Source organism: Notolabrus celidotus, chromosome 12, assembly GCF_009762535.1.
Source record: "Notolabrus celidotus isolate fNotCel1 chromosome 12, fNotCel1.pri, whole genome shotgun sequence".
NCBI classification, from domain to species: Eukaryota; Metazoa; Chordata; class Actinopteri; order Labriformes; family Labridae; genus Notolabrus; species Notolabrus celidotus.
The window spans coordinates 4,827,829-4,851,912 of record NC_048283.1 but is presented as its reverse complement, the minus strand read 5'-3'; the positions used below and the strand labels follow the sequence as shown (position 1 = coordinate 4,851,912).

At 40.0% G+C, this 24,084-nt stretch overlaps 2 protein-coding genes across 3 annotated transcripts; both read left to right on the top strand.

The window, feature by feature from the left end:
* Window positions 1-2,532: 2,532 nt before the first annotated feature.
* nr1d2a (nuclear receptor subfamily 1, group D, member 2a) lies at window positions 2,533-9,172 on the top strand. The gene is made up of 8 exons (XM_034698361.1): window positions 2,533-2,857; window positions 5,809-6,033; window positions 6,125-6,213; window positions 6,336-6,480; window positions 6,608-7,308; window positions 7,416-7,601; window positions 7,958-8,168; window positions 8,307-9,172. The coding sequence occupies exons 1-8, from the start codon at window positions 2,827-2,829 to the stop codon at window positions 8,504-8,506; spliced, it is 1,788 nt and encodes a 595-aa protein (XP_034554252.1). The 5' UTR covers window positions 2,533-2,826; the 3' UTR covers window positions 8,507-9,172.
* A 6,082-nt stretch (window positions 9,173-15,254) lies between these two features.
* On the top strand, window positions 15,255-23,850 carry LOC117823005 (macrophage mannose receptor 1-like). 2 transcript variants are annotated; one of them, XM_034698024.1, is made up of 7 exons: window positions 15,255-15,542; window positions 16,225-16,253; window positions 18,240-18,552; window positions 20,279-20,608; window positions 22,430-22,521; window positions 22,790-22,886; window positions 22,963-23,850. In XM_034698024.1, the coding sequence occupies exons 3-7, from the start codon at window positions 18,243-18,245 to the stop codon at window positions 23,016-23,018; spliced, it is 885 nt and encodes a 294-aa protein (XP_034553915.1). In that variant the 5' UTR covers window positions 15,255-15,542; window positions 16,225-16,253; window positions 18,240-18,242; the 3' UTR covers window positions 23,019-23,850. The 2 variants fall into 2 exon arrangements, with proteins under 2 accessions (XP_034553915.1, XP_034553914.1); XM_034698023.1 differs by having other exon boundaries at window positions 15,258-15,542; window positions 16,225-16,276; window positions 18,187-18,552.
* The last annotated feature ends 234 nt before the right edge of the window (window positions 23,851-24,084 follow it).

Here is a 24,084-nt window from a genome sequence, read left to right as displayed (position 1 = left end):
GGAATGCCAGGTCTCTGTGGCTGCACAGAGCATAAACTACCCTTTTAGTCTCACTTCTAACTGAGTCTTACTCTGTCTCACCTTGCATATGATCTAGTTCAAATTTTAGTCACTTTTTAAATTATATACTGTCTTATTTTAAATGATTATAGACACGGGTATAATGTTTATTCAGCTAATTATTTTTCTTTAATTTAACATGAATAACTTTATTTATTTAGTTATTAATTAGATCTTATTGTTTTATGATTTACAGATGACCTCTCAGCATTTTAATATTTCATTCTGTTTCACTTTGCTGAATTTACTTTTAGTGTTTCTTAGTTAATTTTACTGGTTTAATCTTGTTTATTATCTTAGTAATTTATTTTATTTTGGTAAGTTTAACACTTATTTTTCATGACAGCGTTTCCTCCGTTTACTCAGCAACTTGTTTTTTATTTATTTTTATTACTATTAATTTTTGCATATATCATGTATATCATATATCAACCTAACATATGGACTGTGGGGTGGGTTTTGGGGTCAGGGTTGGGATTGGGATGGGGGGTCTTCTCAGGCAAGCAACATCAGTTATTTAAATCACATCTTAAAATGAATTTTTATCCAAAGGCCTTCTTGTAATATTACGTAGTATCCATGATGCTACATTTGTTTTGAATTTACTTTTCCAAATGTTTTTCTTTTATTCACTCCTTTTTTTATAATTTGTTTAACTGATTTTAATTGTTTTATTTACTCTTTCACTGAGCTGTTACTTTAAGTTGATCCTCTTAAATTATCTTGCTAGTTCAATGTCTCCCTTTCATGCTTTGTTTAATATTGTTGGGTTTTCATAATGTAAAGCACTTTGTTACATCTGTTTGATATGTGCTGTATGAATAAACTGTATTTTTATTATTTATTTATTTTAATTCTAATTTTTATGTACAGCACTTTGTGTTACAATATCATTGTATAAAAAGTGCTTTACAAATAAAGTCTGATTAATTGATTGATAGTAACAATAAGGCATTTTATTTAAAGGTGCCTTTCTTAGTACTCAAGGTCACCGTACAGGGCAGAGTTTAAAAAAAAAAAAAAATTAAAAATTAGGCAGATAAAATCAACAAGGCATGATTCAGTGTAATCAATAAATACAAATAAAAGTAACAGAATAAGATAAAGTGCAGTGAAGAGGTGTAATCAGAGAGAATATGACAGTTTAAAAAGATGTGTTTTGATGCCTTACTGATGCATTAAGACGCCTTTTAATGTTGCAATTGCTTAAGGAGATGATAATTTCTGTTGTCATCTTTCATTCCACTACATGGAAGTTACTATGTGACTTGGCACATTCACAAATAACTACTGTATCCATCTGAATCGCACTGTTCTTCATACTGTGTATGTTTGTTTTTAAATAACCTGGTGCAATTTTAACTTACCTCATCTATTTATCAGATAGAAGTGTACATAGTGTGCATATACAGTTGTGCTCATAAGTTTACATACCCTGGCAGAATGTATGGTTTCTTGGGTAGTTTCTGTTGTCTTTATGATATACAAAGAGTAAACACAGTTGTTTGATAAAAATTTTGCTTCCCCCAACCACTAACCATGAGTGAAAACATTTTTTTCTCTTATCATTCATATTCTGAAAAATGGCAGAAGAAAACACAAATTCTGCCAGGGTATGTAAACTTATGAGCACAACTGTGTCTGTAATAGTTGCCATATTCTATTTTCTTTTTATTCTATTCTATTCTATTTTATTTTATTTTGTTTTGTTTTATTCTATTCTATTCTATTTTATTATATTCTATTCTGTTTTATTTTGTTTTATTATATTATATTTTGTTTTATTTTATCTTATTTTATTTTACCCTTGTCATTGCTATTATTACTATTGTTATTATATTTTTTTAACTATGTTAGTACATTGTTGTATTTCCCTGTCCCATGTTGTAAGCTGTTGTAAAAAAAGAATTTCTCCTAATGGGGGACAAATAAAGTATATCTTACCTTATCATTCATTATATGTTAACACACACCTATAGTGCATGTGTATAAATGTGAAATGATCCACATATGTTTTTCCTTTTAAAGAAGCAGAGTACTAAAATGAATCAGTGGGAGTGTAGTGCAGAAGTGAAAGGAAAGAAGTGAAATCACCAGAGGATGGAAATTATTATGAAGTAAATGTTCTTCGTGAGTTCTTATTCTTCTGCAGCAGCAGGCTTTGCTTTCTACACGTGTGTACTTAAAGGTCTGCATGCCCTGCTGCAGCTTGTTATCTTGCCACTGGAAAAAGAGGAGAGAAAAAAAGGAAACACGCGCTTGGCTGAAAAACACTCGATGACTCGTTTGTCCACCGACGGGACATGAGCGCACGCGGCAGGGCCGTACCTCCCTGCCCACAGTTGTGCTCTGCAACGTGACTGCCGCGTTCCCAGCCCACTGTTACGTTGAGAACACGCACTTTAAGCTCCGCCCCTCCGCTGTCCTAAAAGTGTGTCACTGGGTTAAAGTGGCTCGAGCGGACGGGCGGAGAGGCGTGGCGAAGTGGGTCACATGGTGTAAAGCCCACGAACATTTTGTCCTCCTGACCAACCCGCAGTCACACAACCAAGGGGAGTTCTCTGAAACCAGACGTACCTTCAAAAACCTGTTCCTCTGCATCCTGCACATTATTCCCTGACTGAAGCTTATTATGAGAGTCGGATCTGTCTCTGCATTGAGTCAGTGTTGCTGAGTGGGTTCGTGAAGGTGGCAGACGTCGTGACTAAGAGTTGAATTTATTGTTGAAGATCAGTTTTTTGGAGACTTTTTTTTCCTCGAGCAAAGATGCCTGAGGAACTTGGGACAGCCAAACCTGGTAAGAGGACAATAATTGAAGTTATAATGTAGTCTATATGATATAAATGCATGCACTCTGCAGACACTTTTGCTGCACTGATGTACAAATGTAATTTTATATTTGAAGAGTTAATTTGCAAAAACAGACAACTCACTTTTGAAAATGTAAATTAATGTTTCAAAAACATGTTTTTGAAGTCTAAGTCAAAATGACATTACTACTTACTAGCTTAAAAATGTAACTGTATTAGAAATCTATTCATACATATACTTTATTTCTGACCCATAGGTCCATATCAGCACAAGAGTAATATATATAATACTAGAAATAAATCAAATACATGTCCAGCAAGAAATAAAAAAGAACATATGACAACATTAATTTTCATCAAAGCATAAAAAGGGAATTTGTTCCAATGTTTCCAAAAGCAAGAAAAATACATTGTGTCACTTAATGTGGGGCTGAGGGAGCTCCCTTAAAATGTCATTTTCTGAATCAGCTAAGCGACACAATGTATTCGACACATACAGCAATGTTAAATCAAATTACTTATTTTGCTATTAATGTTACAAATGTGAGTGAAAACCAACAAAAGTAATTAAATAGTCTTCGAAATGTTAATTATTTTATGTAGTATGTGGTTAGATTTGCTGTCTGCATCATGTTGAATAGAAAGTCTCTGTGTAGGGAGGTCAGACCAGTAATGAATGGTGCCCTAGATTTGTCTTTCTTGCTGGTATGCAGCATATTTGTGTCCTAAATGTGTTAAAAAGTGTTCTTAAAAGGTGTCAGTGAGTTTTGTAGTGTTCATATTGTTTTAAAAACATTGTTCCAGTCTTGTTTCCGTGTTTTAAATCGAGGTTAGGAGTGCCAGCTCTGTACATTTGACACAACAGCCCGTGTTTATCTTCCCCTCTCACATGGACAGCGTAGTTAGCCATGTGCGGGTTTGTGTACACGCATTCAGGAACACTTCCCTGATTGGTCGAGGGGGCGTTCCTTTCCTCCCGCACGCTTCAGTCGAGCTCTTCTCTGATTGGCTAAGAGCGGCCCGTGACGTAGATCATTGCATAATCCACTGTACACAGCTCTCCCGACGTGAGGCTGCCCCGCATGTTACACGTGAGACGCGGGGAGACAACACACATTGACCCAGATCTGTTCCCTCCTCCTCTCGCCTCGCTTTCACAGAAATACATGACAGGTCCACGTGTGGGTGGGTCGTGAAAGAGAACAGTCATGATTGGGGTTAGGTAATCATCTGATCCAGCCTTTAAATTTAGGAGTTTATTTTAGACTTTATTATGAAAAAAAACTTCAAACAAATTTTTCAAAAAGGACTTTAAAAAATCAAATATTTTATTTTTAACAAAAAAAAATTGTTTTTTTGTTATAAAAGCTGGCTGGCCTACTTCAACACATTTAGGGTCACACTGACACCGGAGCAGTTTATTTTTATTTATTTATTTATTTTTCATTAATACTTCTGTCAATATGCTAGAATTACCAAACTCAACTCAACTTTATTTATAAAGCACCTTTCATACATAAAAACATGCAGCTCAAAGAATAGACAGAAAACAACAGCAATGGTAAAATTATAAAAGGCATGATTATAAATAAAATACTTAAAAATTAAATAAATACAGTTTAAATAATAAAATAAGTAATAGTGGGGAAAAAAAGTTAAAAATAAGGTACTGTTAACAATATCAGATGAACACAAGAAATAAATAAATAGATAAATAACTAAATAAGATAAATAAATGTGAAAGCAATGATTAAAATAATAATGATTAAAATACTAATGATTAAAATAATAATACAAATACTAAAAAATAATACAATAATAATGCAGTCCAGGGCTAAAAATAAATGACTCCAAATTCAAAGCGAGATTAAAAAGGCAAGTCTTTAGTTTACTTTTAAAAACACCCAGAGGCCCAAAGGAAAGAAAAGAAAAGTACAAATAGCAACATACAATTAAAAATGACTTACAGCAACATAAGGAGAAGACATGACAGTCTTTGAGAAAGTGGCCAAGGACATAAAATACATGGAGCAAGACAATCAGGAAGCAGCATTAAGGAAATGTTAAGGAAGACACAACAGGACAATATTTAACAGTGCAGCATCAGACAGTGACAGTCCACATGAAGTAACTTATAGACTGAGCAACAGATGCACACAAGGAATAGACAACACAAGCAAACAACAGTTAGTTAAAACACACAGAGTTATAGCCTGGTGCCTTGCTCAAGGGCAGTTACACTCAAAGGCAATATATGACCATCACTCAGAAATGCATTTATAACTTAATTTGTCCTATCTGGCAAACTTTAAATCAAAGTTCTTTTGCAAACGGTAACTGGAAGTGCTCTCTTGCTAAACATATAATTACATAACCAAAAGCTGGATGTTTTCCCTTTTTGCATTCTTTTGTTCCTACAATTGTTATGTTGCTCCAGTGCTTCAGTGACCCTGTCTAGTCACCAGTCAGCAGAGCACACTCTCCTAGAGTCCCAGTCATGTTATGTAACATGTTATCCAACCAGGAGGCAATCAGGGTGATAAAGCAGGTCAATCTCAGAAGAGAATAAACCAACCAAGAAACACATGTATAGGCGTGTCAGAGGCACCTGTACCTGCTGTACTGTAAAGAGGGTTTATTTGGCCAGCAGAGTTTTTTACACAGCTTTGTGACACTTTAACAACTTCTATCAACTCTATTTCTATTGGTGAAGCTCCTTAAACGAGCATGATAAATCAAACACTTCACAATTTGTCATTTTAAACAGAGAAAACTGACTTTATAGCATGGCAACAGTGGAGGAGGATTCTAGAGTGGTGGGATCAGGAGTACAAAGCCTGAAAATGAGCCCAGTACCCACTCTTTTAAGACCTAAATAAAGTGTGAATACTCCATAATATGCTCATCTTAACCCGTCACCGTCTCTCCCTCTCCACAGGAGGAGTCATAGCCTATATTTCCTCTGGCTCCGCCTCCAGCCCAGAGTCCTGTATGAGCACCAGCCCCAGCAGCGGCTACCTGTCAACATCACCCACCCCTTCCCGTCCCTCGTTGCCTAGCAGGGCCGTGGGCATGGTGGTGGATATCTGTCCTCCAGCCAAGCGTGGACACGGCGTGGAGAAGGCAGGTCGCTCCTCCACATCCGCCAAGAGCAGCATCACAAGTAAGTGAAAACACCAGAGCGCTGCCACTGAGAGTTTAAGAGTGTGTGATCTGGTGCACCTTGACTCACTGTCAATCTTTGTCTTTTGCAGAAATCAACGGTATGGTGCTGTTGTGCAAAGTGTGCGGTGATGTGGCCTCGGGCTTCCACTATGGCGTCCATGCCTGTGAGGGTTGCAAGGTGAGACAAGTTCCTGTTCCCTACTTGAGTTTGTTTATTTCCTATTTCCTGGAAAAAAAGGAAAACATGAGTCAAAAAACATCAAAGCATGACTAGAAAACGCCTCTCTTGTGGTTTCTCAGGGCTTCTTCCGGAGAAGTATCCAGCAGAACATCCAGTACAAGAAGTGTCTTAAGATGGAGAACTGCACCATCATGAGGATCAACAGGAACCGCTGCCAGCAGTGTCGCTTCAAGAAGTGTCTGGCTGTTGGGATGTCCAGAGATGGTGAGCAGCACATTTACTTCAACTGCATGATTTATTTCTACACAGTGGAATAAGAAAGCACTTGTTGCTTGTTGTGTGAACATAAATGCTCTTGATAAAAGCTAACAGGCATGATGTCTTCCCTCAGCTGTCAGATTTGGACGCATCCCAAAGCGGGAGAAGCAGAGGATGCTGCTGGAGATGCAGAACGCCATGAACAACATGATGAGTAATAATAGCCAGCTGCACGGCATGCTGCACGGCCACCAGAGCCCATCGCTGCCCATGGAGGCAATGACCAGCGGAGACTCCAGCTCCTCGCCCTCCTCTTCCTCCTCCTCCTCTGCTTCCGATTCCCCCTCATGCTCCAACCCGTCCTCCCCTCAGTGCCCCCAGGACTCCGAGTCCGTCGTTTCAATGGACACCAACTCCAGCTCCGCCTCCTCCTGCTCGTCAGACAGCGGCGAGGACGAGGCTGTGGTGACCAGGCAGCACCAAGATTCTTTCACGTATAAACAGGAGAGGTCACCGAGGCAGGACCAGGCCTCGCCCTCGCCTGTCGCCCTGGAAACAGGATGCGACAACCGCATGGAGGAGCAGCAGCGGGAGAGCTGGAACAGCTGGAACAACGGCCCAGCTGGTTTCCAGCACTGTTCATACAGTAACAGCCAACGCGTCACCAACACTGCTTACAGGGAGGAGAGAGGAGTTTACCAGCAGCAGCAGCAGCAGCCTCAGCAGCAGCAGCAGCTCAACAGCGCCCCTAGCTGTGAACCATCAGAACACAGCCAATTCAACACACAATCTGCCTCAAGTGGTTACAGCGGACAAGCACACAGAGCACACTTGGTGAGTAGATTCTTCCATCCTTTTAAATTGACATCATTTTAAAAACTGTTCACAATCAAAGTCCGATCGTCTTCTCTTATTGACCCTCTGTCTTCATGTGTTTCCAGGTCTGTCCCATGAACACAACACCCTACGTGGACCCCCGAAAACCCAGCCAAGAGATCTGGGAGGAGTTCTCCATGAGCTTCACCCCCGCCGTGCGGGAAGTGGTCGACTTCGCCAAGAGGATCCCAGGCTTCCGTGACCTCTCTGAGCACGACCAAGTCAGCCTGCTGAAAGCTGGAACTTTCGAGGTAAGAGAGCAAACAGGCAGACACATAAACGCCCCACCCTGTGTTATTCTGTGCTAGTTTAGAAGTCAAACATGGCGGCCTCTTCAAACACAGGCGCTCCTGAACAGGAAACACTGTCAGCTCTGTGTGCTGACTAATATTTACTCTGACAACAGTTGGACTTGAAATGAAAGACTTCATAAATTCTGATTATTAGGAGTGAGACAGTTCAACATAACCTCCTCCTGAGGGAAGCAGAGACACTCACCATGTAGATGATTCCTTTCAGATTACTCCTAGCTGTGTTTTGCTTTATCACAGAATCTTCAAAAACTCAAACAAATCAACTAAACCTGTTCTTCCTTTCCTCCTCTCAGGTGCTGATGGTCCGATTCGCCTCTCTTTTCAACATGGTTGAGCGGACGGTGACTTTCCTGAGCGGCAAACGCTACAGCCTTGACATGTTACGATCTCTGGGCGCAGGCGAGCTGCTCAACTCCATGTGCGAGTTCAGCGAAAAGCTAGCTGCTCTGCGGCTCGACTCAGACGAAATGAGCCTCTTCACGGCCGTGGTGCTCGTCTCAGCCGGTAAGAAGACTGACACTTTAATATTTCACAAACCTAGGAGCACCAAATATCTGATTGCTACATTTGAAACCAGAGTTTGTTTTCTGTCCTCTTAAATTAACCCTCTCCTTTCTCTTCCCTTCTCTTTCTCTGGCTCAGACCGCTCAGGGATGAAGGACTTGAACTCAGTGGAGGCCCTGCAGGACCAACTGATCCGTGCTCTGCGAAACCTTGTGATGCAGAACCACGGAGAGGAGTCGTCCACCACCTTCACCAAACTGCTACTCAAACTTCCCGAGCTGCGTTCACTCAACAACATGCACTCAGAAGAACTGCTCTCCTTCAAAGTGCACCCATGAAAGCTTCCTGAGTGGGCACCCATCGCTGCCCCTCCACCTCCACCTCCACCAGGACCTGCCTCTTACTGCCCCACCTTGTTCTTCTTCGACCAACCCTCGTTTGTGTGTCAGTTTCTAGAATGTATTAAAAGTGATTTTTTATCTATTTTTGTTAAGTAGACCGCGTGGGGGTCTGAGGAGAGAAGAATAAAAAACGTACTGTATTTATAGAAGAGATAGCTTACGCTTGTTGCACACAAACACACGCAAGTGCGAGTGTGTGAGAGCTTCTGAGTGTGGCGAAGTTTGACGGCGCTTCTTTCTGTTTGGTGAATGAAACAAGAGCACTTAACTGGCTTTAGGAGAACTTAGAGTAGAAACCATTAAGTCAATCCACAAGCCATTTAATTCCAAAGTGTATTGTCTGATGAGCGGGTGAATGTGAGAGACGTTATGAAACACACACCGCATGTTTGTTTGGTCCAATATTTTGACAGAGAAGGCAAGCTATCAGAAATGTATCTCTGAATGTGTGACGATCGCTGCTAATGCATGGCTGTACTTAATGCAAATAATTCTTACTTGGATCTTCTCCCCTTGCCTCAGAAAGCATCAGTCTGTGGTTTTCAGCATGTAGAAAGTGTTTCATGTTTTCTTTTTATTTAAAGCTTTTGGTTTTTTTTTACACTGCCTGTACACTGCCTGGTGATTTCTGGGGGAGTTGATGACGCCATTTTTCCGCAACACTGCATTTGCACATGTTCTGGAGCAGAAAAACCAAGTAACACAAAACCTGCAAAAGGGTGTGACACCGCGTCATGTCAAGGCTACATGTAAAACTTAGTCACACCGTGCTGTTTGCCCACTTTCCAGTTTTTAAGACTTTGTTTTTTATTATCAAACTTTGTGTGCTTTCAGCATAGCACTGAATATGACATTTGTTCTTTTGTTATCCATTTGTGTTGAAATATTTCTTGTCTGGCAGCACTGCCACTTGTACATAACTATATAAATATCTATAAATATATAAATATCTGATGACATAGAATATAAATATGATATAGAAAAAATAAATACAAATGAAGTTAACTCTGGAGTTTGTCTTTTCTTATCTAAGTGCTTTGAATGAATGAACCAACAAATATACACAGAAGAGTTGCAGTGGCTGTTTGTCACCACAAGGTGGAGCTATTTACCAACAGCATTCAGAGCCAGTCTGCCACTCTTGGTTTTTGATAAGATAAGATATTACTTTATTGATCCCCAGGGGGAAATTCGGTTGTTGCAGCAACCCAGACATAAGTACAATCAGGAACACGTTTCAATAGGCAAGGCAAGGCAAGGCAGCTTTATTTGTATAGCACATTTCACACACGAGGGCAACTCAGTGTGCTTTACATTAAAACATTAAAAGCATTGGAGACATTTAGACAAGCATAAAAGAGCACAATTAAAAAGACGAATATAATTAAACAGAAAAGAAAAGGAAATTAGAAACATATTAAAAATTACATTAAAATTTAAAGTGAGTTAAAATGAGCAAAGATAGGAAGGCAGTAGCAAATAAAAAAGTCTTAGTCTTTGATTTAAAAGAGGTGAGAGTTGGAGCAGACCTGCAGCTTTCAGGGAGTGTGTTCCAGATATGTGGAGCATAATGACTAAACGCTGCTTCACCATGTTTCCTTCTGACTCTAGGGACTGAAAGCAGACCAGTACCTGATGACCTCAGAGGTCGAGGTGGTTCATACAGTAGCAGCAGATCAGCAATGTATTTTGAACCTAAACCATTCAGTGCTTTATAAACCATCAGCAGGATTTTAAAGTCTATTCTCTGACAGACAGGAAGCCAGTGTAGAGATCTAAGAACTGGAGTGATGTGGTCTACTTTTTTGGTCCTTGTTAGGACTCGAGCAGCAGCATTCTGTATGAGCTGCAGCCGTCTGCTGGACTTTTTTTAGGGAGTCCTGTAAAGACCCCGTTACAGTCGTCTAGTCTGCTAAAGATAAATGCATGGATGAGTTTTTCTGCATCCTGTTGAGACATAAGTCCTTTAATCCTTGATATATTCTTAAGGTGATAGTAGGCTGACTTTGTAATTGGTTTCTGGCTTGGTTTGGTAATAAGTAAAAATAAAATAGATAAATAAAGATAGAATACAAATTTAGAAATTTAAGATATGTACAAATACAGAATACTACTCAGTATCTGGTGTGACCACCATTTGCCTCAGGCAGTGCAACACATCTCCTTCGCATAGAGTTGATCAGGTTGTTGATTGGGATTGTTGGTCCACTCCTCTTCAATGGCTGTGCCAAGTTGCTGGATATCTGCAGGAAACGCTGACCCAGAGCATCCCAAACATGCTCAATGGGTGACATGTCCGGTGAGTTCAGCTCATGAAAAATGGGCACAAAAACAAAAGTGTTGCGTTTATATTTTTCTTCAGTGTACTTAAGTTCAGTGATCCATGGGTCGCCTACAATACAGAGCAAATTCACAGTAACTCTTCATGCATTTCAAATCAACTTCACTGAACATATTTAATTATTAAAAAAATATATATAATACAGCAAATCTAAAAGGTGATTCCTTGTGATGTTTAGGAAATATTTACACTTGTGTTTTGGTGCACTGTTCATTTTTCAACCCGTGTATTAAGAGGGTGGGCGTGGCTTCCTGGTGACCACACCTGCGCCTCATTTCACCCTCATCAGCAGCTGTTTATTAAGAACCCTGCTTCATCTGTCCCATGCTGCCAGTTTGTCCCTGCTCTTCATGTGCGCAGTCCACCTCAGAGCTCCAGCCTCTCTCCACCTGTGCTTTTGGCCACACTGTAACTTTATTTTGACTACTTTTCAAAATGCAGTTGACAGTCTGGACTTCACATGGCATTATTGTCCTCTTAATTCAACATAAGACAAATTAAGTTAAGGTGTTAACTTAAATTCAGGAGCAGGACCATGCCTAAACCACACCCTCAATTTCCTGACAAGCCTACTTAAACATAGCCAGCCTACTCCAACTGCTTGTCTGTGATTCTTCAACCCACCCTCCCTCACCTTACTCTACTGCACTTAACCCTTTTCCTTATCCTCTCCTACTCAACTTGTGCTTGCTTCTTCTATGACCTTGTCCGCTTCCAGGTACAACCTGGGTCAAGATCAGCTCCGGCAGGATAACGCTGAGACAGAACCCCCATACTGAGTCTCCTTCTGTTGGGCCACACTACCCACTACTAATTCATTAAATGTTCGAATTTATATCGTTGTGTGGCTTTGTCCTGGCTAGTGAACTGACCTCCAAGGTGGTAACTACTTCAAAAATCAAATAACAGCTTAATAATAAACAAATGATGTGTTTACATGCACCATGAACTTATTAATCACTCTATAAAATAAAATCAGGTTTATCAAATAGAGTTCCAACACACACAGCTTTCCTCATCTGCCTCCTCAAGCTCAGAAACAGAGTGGGCTGTCCATGTTGTGCTTTAAATGAGTCCTAAAATCTCCCTAAAATAAACAGCAATGTTTAAATTGGGGTGAAGTGGAAACATTTGCTGCTTATAGTTGAAAGCCAAGCTGCTGCATTTGAACCATCTGAAGGCAGAGGATAGATTATCAATTGAAGCTGATGTACGTATAGAGAATTGCAGAAGTCAAAGTGTGAAGGTGTTTTTCTAGATCTTCAGCCAACTTGATGTTTGCTTTATTTCTGGGCTGTTAAAATCCAGACTGTGCACCTCACTTCACCTGCTGCTCAAAACACAAGTCCTGATCAGAGAATGCCAAGGTTTTTGTTGATATAATTTGTTAGCTTACCTAGCTTTACCCAAGTACACATGCATAATTTGTATTTGTATCTGGATTAACTTTTAACAGCCGGGGATAGAAATTAAGCCTCACAGTGCTCAGATAACTTAAAAACACATCAAATGTTGTCTTGCAGTACTTTCATTGTTTTTAAAGAACAGATCATATTTTTATTCAAAGTTCTCCAAATGCAAATCACTAAATGTAAATTCTCTCAGAATACTGAGGAAGTCAGTAAATGACAGTCATCTTTGTTTCCAGAGAAACGCATGTGAGTGGAAATATACTGAAGTGATACTTGACTGCTTTGTGTGATACAAAGACTGTATCAAATGTTAAAGGTTTTTCACACTTATTGTTTGTACTTTATTTTAAAACTGCTGTCAGAGGCAGTTTATTTAATATTAAATAAGAATAAATACATTCATACTAAAATGACCTCTGACAACTCTCATGAAATACAGTTGAAATAAACTGGAGGTAAAGTATCTATTGAGTTAAATCAATGCATATTGATTAGTGCATGTCATATCTGTGAACTCATATTTATGAACTGAGCATCTTATAAGGTTCACCTTGTCACAGAAAGTTGTAGAGAATTGATGTTTTGTTATGAGTGGTTGAAATGTGACATTTGACATCATGACAAATACAGTATATAAACCATCATTGTACAGCGTTTCAGAACTGGACAACAAAGAAATGGAAGAGGACGGCCTGCGTGAACACAACAACCGTTTCAAGGTGTTCACTCAGCCTCCAAATTCCTTAGATCTCAATCATGGTGAGTATCTGTTGGATGTGCTGGAAAGGTCCTATCCATGAAGTCCTCATTGACACCTTAAAGGGTCTGCTGCTAAGGTGTGGTGCCAAAACAGCCCAGACCTGATGAGAGGGGTCCAAGTGTTTGCAGATAACTCTGTAATAATTCTGACCACATTTAGTACACATAACAAGAGGCTGAAGATGTTTGTTTACTTTGTCTTTAAACGCTTCGTTTCATACATCATCAGACCCGAGTGCTTGTTGACTTGGTGTGGTTGGTTGGATTTCAATGAATCATCTAGAAAGCACTTAATGCAAACTATCAGAGGTTTGTTACTTCTCTGAGATCAAGTTCCAGGACCAAAAAATGACCTGAAGGAAACATCTGAAGAGATTTGAATACAAAGAAAATGTTGTCTTGTTGAAACTGAACGCTGACACTGATAATCCATGACACAACTCTTACATAGAAACACAGATTCTGTGGATGTCAGATTTTGCATTTGTTGCTTCAAAGTTTTTTTTTTTTACACATTTCATTGAAACATCACTTAGATTGTACTTTTTGTATGTCTTTTGCAACTTTTCATTGATTGGGTTCAAAAGTTAGAATGTATAGTTTACATATTTCTTATTATGCAGGAGTGTTCATTTGCAAAAACATATTTCTTTTTGATACAGATTCCTAATAAAGTTACATTTTCAAGATACCTCTGATTAGTAAAGTCATTTTGACTTAATCAAAGCCTCCCAACCTCAGTTTATTGAAAAGCTAGTGATAGAAAAAATGTGTTTTTTGAAACATTTTTTAAATTTTTCAAAAGTGAGTTATTTTTTTTTGCAAATTGACTCTTTTTATTCTTAAAAAGAAAAAGAAACAAACCCTGAAGTGCAAAGTATATGCATTTTGAGGCTGTCTCCGACATTTACGCCTCGGTTTCAGTCCCTGGTGCATCATTTACTTGAATAATAAGAGTCAAGATCATGCAGTACATTTATAAGTCTATCTTAAATCTCCTTCCTTCATACCTTCTCACCTTCATCCAGCAAAAGAGCACAGGGACTAACACTCTTCAATCCTAGGATCTTTTCTTGCTATCTGTGCAAAAGGTCAGAACTGAGATGGGCAAAAAAATCCCCCTGCATAGAACAAATTGCAGAAAGAGCTGAAGCTGGGTGGACTTGTCTCACTGGGTGGTTTTATGGTGATGCTGGATGAGCTGGAGGTGAACACACTGGGCTGCAGGTGATGTACTTAAGATGCTGGTTAATTTTGAACACTCACATTACTGTTTTATTCTGTAAAGACGTGTATTTAGTTGTCCTCAAGATGTCTTGTATTGTGTTTATGTGTGTGGCTGCTCTGTGTGAAACTGTGAAGTGTGCTGCTGCTTATCTCGGCCAGGACACTCCTGAAAAAGAACATTTTAATCTCGATTAGTTCTTTCCCTTTTCAATAAAGAATAAAAAATAATAATTGATGCCCAGTTCAAGACACTAGTTAGATTTTCTCTACATCATTAATGTTAAGTTAAAAATGCAAAATAGCGGAATTTTGAACATGCAATTACAATGTTAAATTGTTCAATTAATTGTGGCCAGCCTAAGGCACACCTGTGCAGTAATCATGCTGTCTAATCAACATCTTGATATGCCACACCTGTGAGGTGGATGGGTTATCTTGACAAAGGAGAAGTGCTCACTAACACACATTTAGACACATTTGTGAACAATATTTGAGAGAAAAAGGCCTTTAGTGTAGAATAAGTCTTAGATCTTTGTGTCCAGCTCATGAAAAATGGGAGCAAAAACAAAAGTGTTGAGTTTATACTTTTGTTTAGTTTAGGTGCCAGCTTTACTGCCTTAGTGAAACTATGAGTGTGGTATTAATCGTCATCAATCATACAATTTTTTCTTCAAACATGAGGTCCTTGTTGATCATTTCTTGGGATCACTAGACTCTTGAATTAAGATTTCATGATAAAATTTGAATTTCACAATTTTTTTATTGTAAATCGCATCAAAAAGTGAGTAAATCATTTTTCTTCTAGTAGCTCTGAACGAAGAGGAGCTGTGTCTGAATAAGACATTTGTTAATGAATTTAAACCTAAAGGTATTTTTTTAACTGTGATTTAGTTAGAATACAATAAAGCATTGAATAACCGATTAAATGCACACTTATATAGGTAAGACACTCTTAATGTCAGGAGTATAATCTGCAAACAATCTAATATAAATGTTAGAAGACTTCATTAAAGTTAATACCCTGACTGTCGTCCAGTTTTTGTTTTCGAAGCGAGGTCGTCTCACGGTTCATTTATCCAGTATGTCTCATTCAAAGTGATCATTCAGCTGTGGACCATACTGTGTGGATTTGCATTATCACTTAAAAACCTCCTCAAATAGCAGCAGCAGCAGTCAGACCCTGCAGAGGGAGGACAGCTGTTCACGTCTGAAGACTGAGGAGATGTAGAGACTGGTAAGTGGAAAGAAATACGCAGCATCTTGAGTTTTTGAGTGTAATCAAAGAACAAACTTTTTCTAATATTGGAGCAATGTGATTTAATGAACAAATAATTAAATAATGCTTAAACGTCTGAAACACAGTAAAATGTTTTGTTTTAGGCAGCTTGGCAACATTTTAACAAAGAATACAAAGCTGACCTAAAAGTGTGTTTTTAATCTGAGGGCATGCATATTTAGACTTGTCTAATAAGTGCACACTTCTTCTCAGACAAATATTCAATAAGAATAAAAAGAGAAGGAGAAGAAACTGATTAATACAAAAAATAAATATTGAAGGGTCTGATTTAACAGTTTCACAGGGTACAATATATTTTTAATCTTTGTGTCAGAACTTCAAGTTTTGCAGCCAGAGAGGAAAAAGCAGCATCATTAGGTTTATTCTGACACTTTGAACAGAATCAGTCGTTCCTCTTTGTGGTAAAAGTGTCTTCAGCAGTCAAAATAAACTATGTGTGTGTATGACTCATGTTCATCTGTCATGAATATTAGTATCAGACAAAAAGAATACATTCAACTTAAATGGAAACAGCCTAAAAGACTCAGTATGTGAAGTCTTATTCAGTATGTAAAGTTTCTGATTTCATTTTGAAATGTGTCAGTTTTAATTCAGCGTTGTAATTTTCTTTCATCCCCAGTTCTTCAGAGTCAACATGGAAAACACTGGGTTTGTGGTGCTCCTGTTCACAGGTGAGACAAATCATAAACGCACAGAAATGCCAGAGCTTGTGACTTTCACACTCTCTGCTCTCATTAAGACTGAGGGTCCGGGAGGCAGACACCCTCTCCACTTTTAAGAGTAGGCTTAAAACTTTCCTTTTTGATAAAGCTTATAGTTAGAGCTGGATCAGGCTTGGACCAGCTTTTAGTTATGCTGCTATAGGCTTAGACTGCCGGGGGAACTCGTGCACTGACACACTGGGATCCTAGCTCAACCCCTTCCCCCCAACCCCCTCATCACTTACTTTAACTCTCCCTGTCCCATTGAAAGTTACTAACCATAGACCTTTCTGGAGTCCCTGAGCTCCATTGTCTCGTAGGTCCCTCTGAGCTGCCGTAGGCATCCTCTTGATAAGGACTTGCTGGACTCCAGCGGCAACAGCTTCTACTACTCGTCTCATCACTATCACCTCTCTCTCTTATTCTCCTCTATCCCTCTTTCCAGACCCAACTCGGTCGAGGCATGATGGCTGTCTAACATGAGTCTGGTTCTGCTCAAGGTTTATCCTTGCCACTGTAACTAGCTAAATACTGCGATGTGCAATGCTCATGATGGATTAAGGTGGGGTCAGACCGAGTCTTACTCTGTCTTGAAGTTGGGTCTCTGTTCATAATTTGACATAGAGTGGTCTAGACCTCCTATGTTTGATCTTGAATGATGTCATTATTTAATTTGTATAATTTAAATTGTAATGGACGCTTTAGGAGAAACGTGTAACGTTGAGGGAGAGACAAAAAGAGGTTAAAAAACACCCTAAATATGTTTATAGCTACACTTAGGAGCCTACAACAAATCAGAGTAAAATTTCAACCATAACATTTTCAACATGTTTATTGTCTACAATCTACATTAACTATCTAAATGGACCAAAAAGAGACAGTAGGTGGGATCAGCCAGCGGTGTCTTCGTACATGCATGATACATTTGCAGTCAGGATGCAGAGGGGTGAATGCCTCCTGCTCTGAATGCAGCTAGGAGGGACTCACAGCAGCATCCTCTGCTTGTTGAGTAGTGTAAGAACAATACATGCTTTCCCGTCAGTCTCCAAAAGTCTCCATTAACACCAGAAAAAGTCCCTAGATTTGTCCCTAGTCGCTTTTTCGAAAAAGAGTCGCTAAAACATTTTGGGTCTGGGTAGCTAATGTCGTTATCAGCACGCACTGTATGGGGTGAATTTTTTTATAACTAAGTATATATGTATATTTCTTTTAAGTTAAGATTTTTGGGCTTTTTGCCTTTGTTTGATAGGACAGCTGAAGAGAGACAGGAAATGTGGGGAATAGAGAGCCCTGCGACGAGGACTGAAGCCTCTCTACCTCTCTATGTGGGGTGCTTAGACTGCTAGGCCACCAGGGCTCCATAACTACGTATTTTTGAAGATATTAAAATTAAGAGTTTTGTCCAAATAAGGACATGGCTGAAATGATTGACAGGTGGGCACTCTGTAGCTGTTAGCGAAAAGGCTAAAGGTCCACCTCTATACCTCACAGTAGCTTGGACGAAGTTTGGTTGTGTTCAGCATTTCCAATGTGGCACCCACTGACTAAACAGCGCTCAGGAACAGATAGGTGATGTCACAGATACTATGTCCTTTTTTTATACAGTCTATGGGCAAAACACTGCATGGAAGGCAGAAGAAAAATCAAACTTACTAGACTTTCTGTCAGGACGTCGCCCTGATATCATCCACTATGAACACTACATGGGATGAAATGATTGATTTTCGTGTCCAACGGGTTTAGACGCCCTAATCTGTCCGATCGGGCTACAACCATGCTTAGAATGTGTAGTCTGACCTCAACATTAGCTGTCATAAATACATAGTGTTCAATTGTATTCTTTAATTCAGTTTAACCTCTGTGTTTGTTTCTTTCCTCAGGTTTCTGCGTTCCCTCCACTCCCCAACAAAACATCTACTACTTTGTCTCACAGGAGATGAACTGGGAAGATGCTTTCATCTACTGTGCCAACGAATACACTGACCTCGCCCAAATCCTTAGCAGTGAAAATGTAACCAAAGCGATGGAGACTCAGACCTGGGGATACACGGGAAAGGCCTGGATAGGGCTGTTCAAGAACAGGACAGACTGGACCTGGGAGGGAGGGTTACCATTTAGTTTTTCCAAATGGAGAGAAGGCCAACCAGACAACGACAAGGGTGATGAGTTCTGTGTGTTCATGGATGCGGATGGAACCTGGGCTGATGACAGCTGCTCTGTGAAGAAAAGTCATATCTGTTCTGAAGGTTGGTAGTAGCCAAAATGACTGTAGTTTAGTAGACTGTAGTTTAGAGTGCTGACTGTCAAAACTGCGGATGGCATACATTTTTTTTTGCAGTCTTCATGGTCAAATGTGACATTAATGTAAACACAATGTTAATGTTGCTAGCTGCTTAGCGACATGATACATTGATTGCAGAGGCCAATTCTCTTTCACTTCTCTCCTTGTCAGTTTGATTGTGATATGCTTCACAGGACACTCAAATCAACAAGTGTGTCCACCAGTGCTGTAGTTCATCCAACTTCATGCTTTGTGCGTACTTTTGTTGCCATGGCTGTGTTTGCTTTCTTCTTCAGTCAGCTTGCTTTCTGATTGGCTACCGTTTCATTCCATGTGAAAAGGGCAGTCTTGGCTGTCCTCGACCTTCAAGGTTCAAGGTTCAAGGTGTCTTTATTATCCCCGGGGGGCAATTTGTCTTTCAGTCAGCGGTGACACAAACAAACAAAACAGTACAACACCAACATCAAAACATTCAAACGGTAACAACAACAACAGTAACAACATGGAAACAACAGTAATGCGGCATTGTTAAGCAGACTAGCTGCTGTCGGTACAAAAGAGTTCCTCTTCCTATTCGTCCTGCTATTCGGCATCGCGAATCTTCGGCCTGAGGGAAGCCGGCGAAATTCAAGAAAAAGGGGATGGTATGGCGTCAGCCACGATGGACCAGGCCTTGCTGAGGGTCCTGGCTCGGTGGAGGCTTGACATGTCAGGCAGGGGTGTGCCCGCAACCCTGCTGCATATCTTGACTATGGCCTGCAGTCTGTTTTTGTTTTTTAGACTCGTTGACCCACCCCAAGACACCATTGAAAAGGTTAAAAGCGATTCAATAAAACAGGAATAAAACATCTTCATAAAAGTCGTGTCGAAATTAAAACCCCTGAGCTTCCGATAAAAGTACATTCTTTGGTGGGCTTTTTTACAGACAGCGTCGACCTGGTGCTCAAATGTCAGTTTGTCGTCGATAAAAGTGCCAAGATATTTGTGCTTGTTCACAATGTCCACTTCCGCATCATCAATAAAAACAGGAGAAAAGGCAGTGGGGGTCTTCTTAAAATCAATGACGAGCTCCTTTGTCTTCCCAGAATTTATCCTCAGAAAAGAATTATTGCACCAATTTGTAAATTCTGCCACCACAGGGCCATGGTCCGGGTTGCTATTGTTGAGCAGGGATACGATCACAGAATCATCGGCAAACTTGACAATGTGGTGTCCTGCATGTTTACTCTGACAATTGTTTGTGTATAAAACAAATAAAAGCGGAGATAAAACACAACCCTGAGGTGAACCGGTGGATGATAAAAGAACATCTGATAAAACACCATTGACCCTGACCCGTTGTGGTCTAACAGTTAAAAAATCCAGTAGCCAACAGATGAGACCAGGATTAATGTAACCTTGGAGTTTTATCTTGTAGCGTGTACCCCACTTAGCTCATGATGTGGTGCAACTAACAACAACAACCCCTGGCCTGATTTATACTTCTGCGTTGACTTCTATGTAAATAACAGTTCTGTTATTTGTTTGCAGTCTGCATGAATCCATGTGAACCGGCACACTCACCTACATGGTTATGTTAATGCTTGCTTTTTGTTTGTGATATTTATTATACCTGTTATGCAAAAGCATAAAGCACATTAAAAACCTGTGTAACTGTATCGTTCACCTTTTCATTGTCTTCATCTCACCAGGAGAGAGTTATAACGTTTCCACGAATAATATGACATGGCACGAGGCCAAAGCTGACTGTGAACATCGAGGCTCAACACTGGCCTACATCCATGAAAAAAATAATAGAGACGTTGAACAAGTGCTGGAAGGGTTAACAGATGTGTGGATTGGCCTCTCCAAGTCTGATCTCTGGTACTGGTCAGAAGCAGAAGGAAACGTCGAATTTGAAAACTGGAAAACTGGACAACCTGACAACCAGGAAGACACCAGCTGTGCAGCTGTAGGGTTGAGTGATGGGACCTGGACTGATGAAGCATGCGAGACAGCTTTACCTTTCCTTTGCTACGGAGGTATGAATCACCAGCACATTTCCTTTACTTTAATGCTGAGATAGCATAATTCAGATGTGCTTGGATGATGTATTGGTCTGATTAAATGTAGAGTTAGCCCTGAAATGACAAAAATAAAAAAAGTTGTTCATGTTTTAACAGTGAGGGCAGTCCTCTGACACCTTTGATTTGAGACTTAATCTTTAAGGATTAAGGCTGCGATGCTATGCTACACATGCTAACAACCAAACAATCTAATACCATCACAGGCTTGAAATAGGAACACAACCAAGGATTCATCTCCTCATCAGTTGCTTTTCTTATTATTTTAACAGAGGTAAACAGAGATTGTCAGCTGGGTGTTTTTTTACCTGATATAATATACCCAATAACAAGGACTTGTCATCAAAATATGACAATTAATGACAAATAAGGGTAGTGTTCTTTTATTTTAAACTGTGCCATATCTAACAAAATTAAAGAAATGTATCATGGGGGGACCCTATAAAAATGCTCCAAAATTACAGAAAAATTTGGAATTCAGGACCAAAAGTTCCTAAAAAAAAAATTAGGATGAAACTGGAAACTTTGTGTTCGGTCCACCCATTCCTGGGACATTTGAGACTTCCCTGGTGAAGGCACAGTCTCTTTGACACAAACAGCTGCAGGAGAGAGAGAAACAAAAGAGGGTGAAAATCACCCAAACAGGCGAACATGTGACTGTAGGAAAAAGCAGGTTTTGGAATAGGGAAAGAAAGAAAGGTACTTTATTGATCCCCAGGGGGGAAATTGAATTTTTTCAATTGTGCTATTTCGACATGCTACACATACAGTTTTTTTGGTATATGCATACAATGCACACACATACAGTGAACATGCTTAGGGAGAGATGTCAGAGTAAGGATACTACCATCAACCAGCGCACCCCGAGCAGTTGGGGGTTCGGTGCCTTGCTCAAGGGCACCTCTGCAGTGCCCAGGTAAGTGAACCAGCACCTCTCCAGCCACCAGTCCACTTGCCAAACTTCGTCCATACTGGAACAGGCAACCCTTCGGTTCCCAAGCCAAGTCCCTATGGACTGAGCTACTGCCACCCATGTCCATACTGGAACAGGCAACCCTACGGTTCCCAAGCCAAGTCCCTATGGACTGAGCTACTGCAACCCGGTGCCTCGCTCAAGGGCACCTCTGCAGTGCCCAGGTAAGTGAACCAGCACCTCTTCAGCCACCAGTCCACTTGCCAAACTTCGTCCATACTGGAACAGGCAACCCTTCGGTTCCCAAGCCAAGTCCCTATGGACTGAGCTACTGCCACACATGCTTAGGGAGAGATGTCAGAGTAAGGATACTGCCATCAACCAGCACACCCCGAGCAGTTGGGGGTTCGGTGCCTTGCTCAAGGGCACCTCTGCAGTGCCCAGGTAAGTGAACCAGCACCTCTCCAGCCACCAGTCCACTTGCCAAACTTCGTCCATACTGGAACAGGCAACCCTTCGGTTCCCAAGCCAAGTCCCTATGGACTGAGCTACTGCCACCCACGCTTCCAAAGACGTCAAAGACGATGCTGAAGCTACCCAGGGGCCCATGACACTCAGACAAACGCAACATAGTGAAAATCATGTAAAAGTGTTTGCTCGGGTGAAAATCACCCGTCGATAGTGTTCTAGGGTTAAAAACATTGCAGTATCACGTAAACATCCGTCTCATTCGATTATCCAAAGACAGTGAGTTTCCTTTCAAATACAAGAAGAAGCAAACCAGCATAAAGCAGAAACTTTGGCATTATTTATTTCTACATTTGTAGGGAATACCTGCGAATCATTTCTGTTTGTTGTTTGTGTAGTTAACAAAGCCAGGAAAACTACGCTACATCTGAAGTTCCAGTCCAGTGCAAACTTGGAAAATCCAGCCCTCGCTGCAGAGTTAAAGCAGCAGGTAAAGTGTTTGTGATTAACATTTGTTATCTAATTCAAACCAACACTACCTGATTTTTTTTTAACTTAAATAGAATCTGACAAATCAGCACTTCAGAATCCAACACGATGCATGTTACTGCTGTCCAGATATAGATCATGAAAGTCCCACATACAGTATATCACACACACTTCTGATGCACATACAAACACAAGATACCTTTAGTGAATCACACAAGGTAGCAGGTGTCAGGTGAAACTTATTTGGACACGATCTTCTCCTTCTGCAGCTGCGTTTGGCGTTTGCTCAGCAGGGAATGAGCGAACTGAAACTGACTTGGATTAAGCCGCCAGTGAAAACACCGAAAAAGCAGCAAGGAGATGAAGGTAACCACAAACACACAGACAATGACACAGACACAAAATGATTTAGGTTCTGAAATGATTCCCTCTTTTTATCTAGAGACGTGTTCGGATGGTGAGAGAAAATCCTTCGAAGACACGCCAGGACTTACTTAGTTCAGGACTCTGGGATCTCAAAGACTGGACTTGAAAACACTGAGTCTGAGCTTGATCACGTGTTCGTTTGTGTGCGTTTTGTTTTGACAATGAATGAATCAAGATATGTACAATAAGGACAAATCAAAAGATAATATTTAATGTGAGATATTAATGTCAGTGTACAATTTGCATATATGTGTGCTTTGGAAAAGTTGGGCTCTTTAAAAGTCTCAAGTTCTTTGGTGTTACATGTCCTGACAGCCTTCAGAGTTATGTAAAGGATTATGAAAAGTAAGCCTCTGTGGGAGTCCTTAAAAAAAGATGTGATCATTTTTGGACACAGTTCCACTTTAGTAGAAGTGATGTTAAAGTTCTGTTTCACTGAATTGTCAAACACAAAGGCATTTATCAGAGTCTCTTTCCTCTCTCACGAACACATCTATCACACGTCCATATGGCTTTGTGCTGCTCTCACACTGATTTGAAATGAAAATGGTAAAGAAGGTAAAATATGGTGCCCTGTTCATATCTCAATATTTGCATTAAAAGCAAAGCATTGCCTTCATTTGCTTCAGTATCATCCCCAGCCAAAATGACCTTGATCAGGATGCTCATTTGGATGTTTAAGTATGTAAATAAAAAGCACCGGAGCACTGGAGAATCTGGGAGAGGCAAATTCAAGGCATTCAAAGGGTTAATCATTGGTTTCATTGATGAAAATAAACATGAGTAGATATTATATTTCTGTAAAATATTCATTGTCTTTTTTAATAGATTATATAATATATTGCTTATGTTGCATTCACTTGTATGATTGTATAACCTACCATATAAATACTGATATATCAAACCCAAAGTATGTTTTAGTTCTGTTTCTGTGCGTGTTTGCCTGTGAAATTTTGAGCATAAGCCAATTAGCGAGTATGATAATGACTAGTTAATTAAAGTAGTGATGTCGGATGGCATATTTCCAGAAAGAGCTCTACAAATTCTCAAACTTCCTCAAATTAAACAGCAATAAAACTGAACTTCTTCTAATTGGCACAAAATCTACATTAAACAAACTCCATAATTTCTCTATTCC

Bases quoted from the DNA above. Each gene is read 5' to 3' on its own strand.
- nr1d2a (XM_034698361.1), top strand. From the start codon at position 2,827: ATGCCTGAGGAACTTGGGACAGCCAAACCTG. The intron at 2,858-5,808 runs GTAAGAGGACAA...CCCTCTCCACAG, and splicing joins ACTTGGGACAGCCAAACCTG to GAGGAGTCATAGCCTATATT. The intron at 6,481-6,607 runs GTGAGCAGCACA...GTCTTCCCTCAG, and splicing joins TGTTGGGATGTCCAGAGATG to CTGTCAGATTTGGACGCATC.
- LOC117823005 (XM_034698023.1), top strand. From the start codon at position 16,240: ATGGAAAACACTGGGTTTGTGGTGCTCCTGTTCACAG. The intron at 16,277-18,186 runs GTGAGACAAATC...TTCTTTCCTCAG, and splicing joins TGTGGTGCTCCTGTTCACAG to GTTTCTGCGTTCCCTCCACT. The intron at 22,887-22,962 runs GTAACCACAAAC...CTTTTTATCTAG, and splicing joins AAAGCAGCAAGGAGATGAAG to AGACGTGTTCGGATGGTGAG.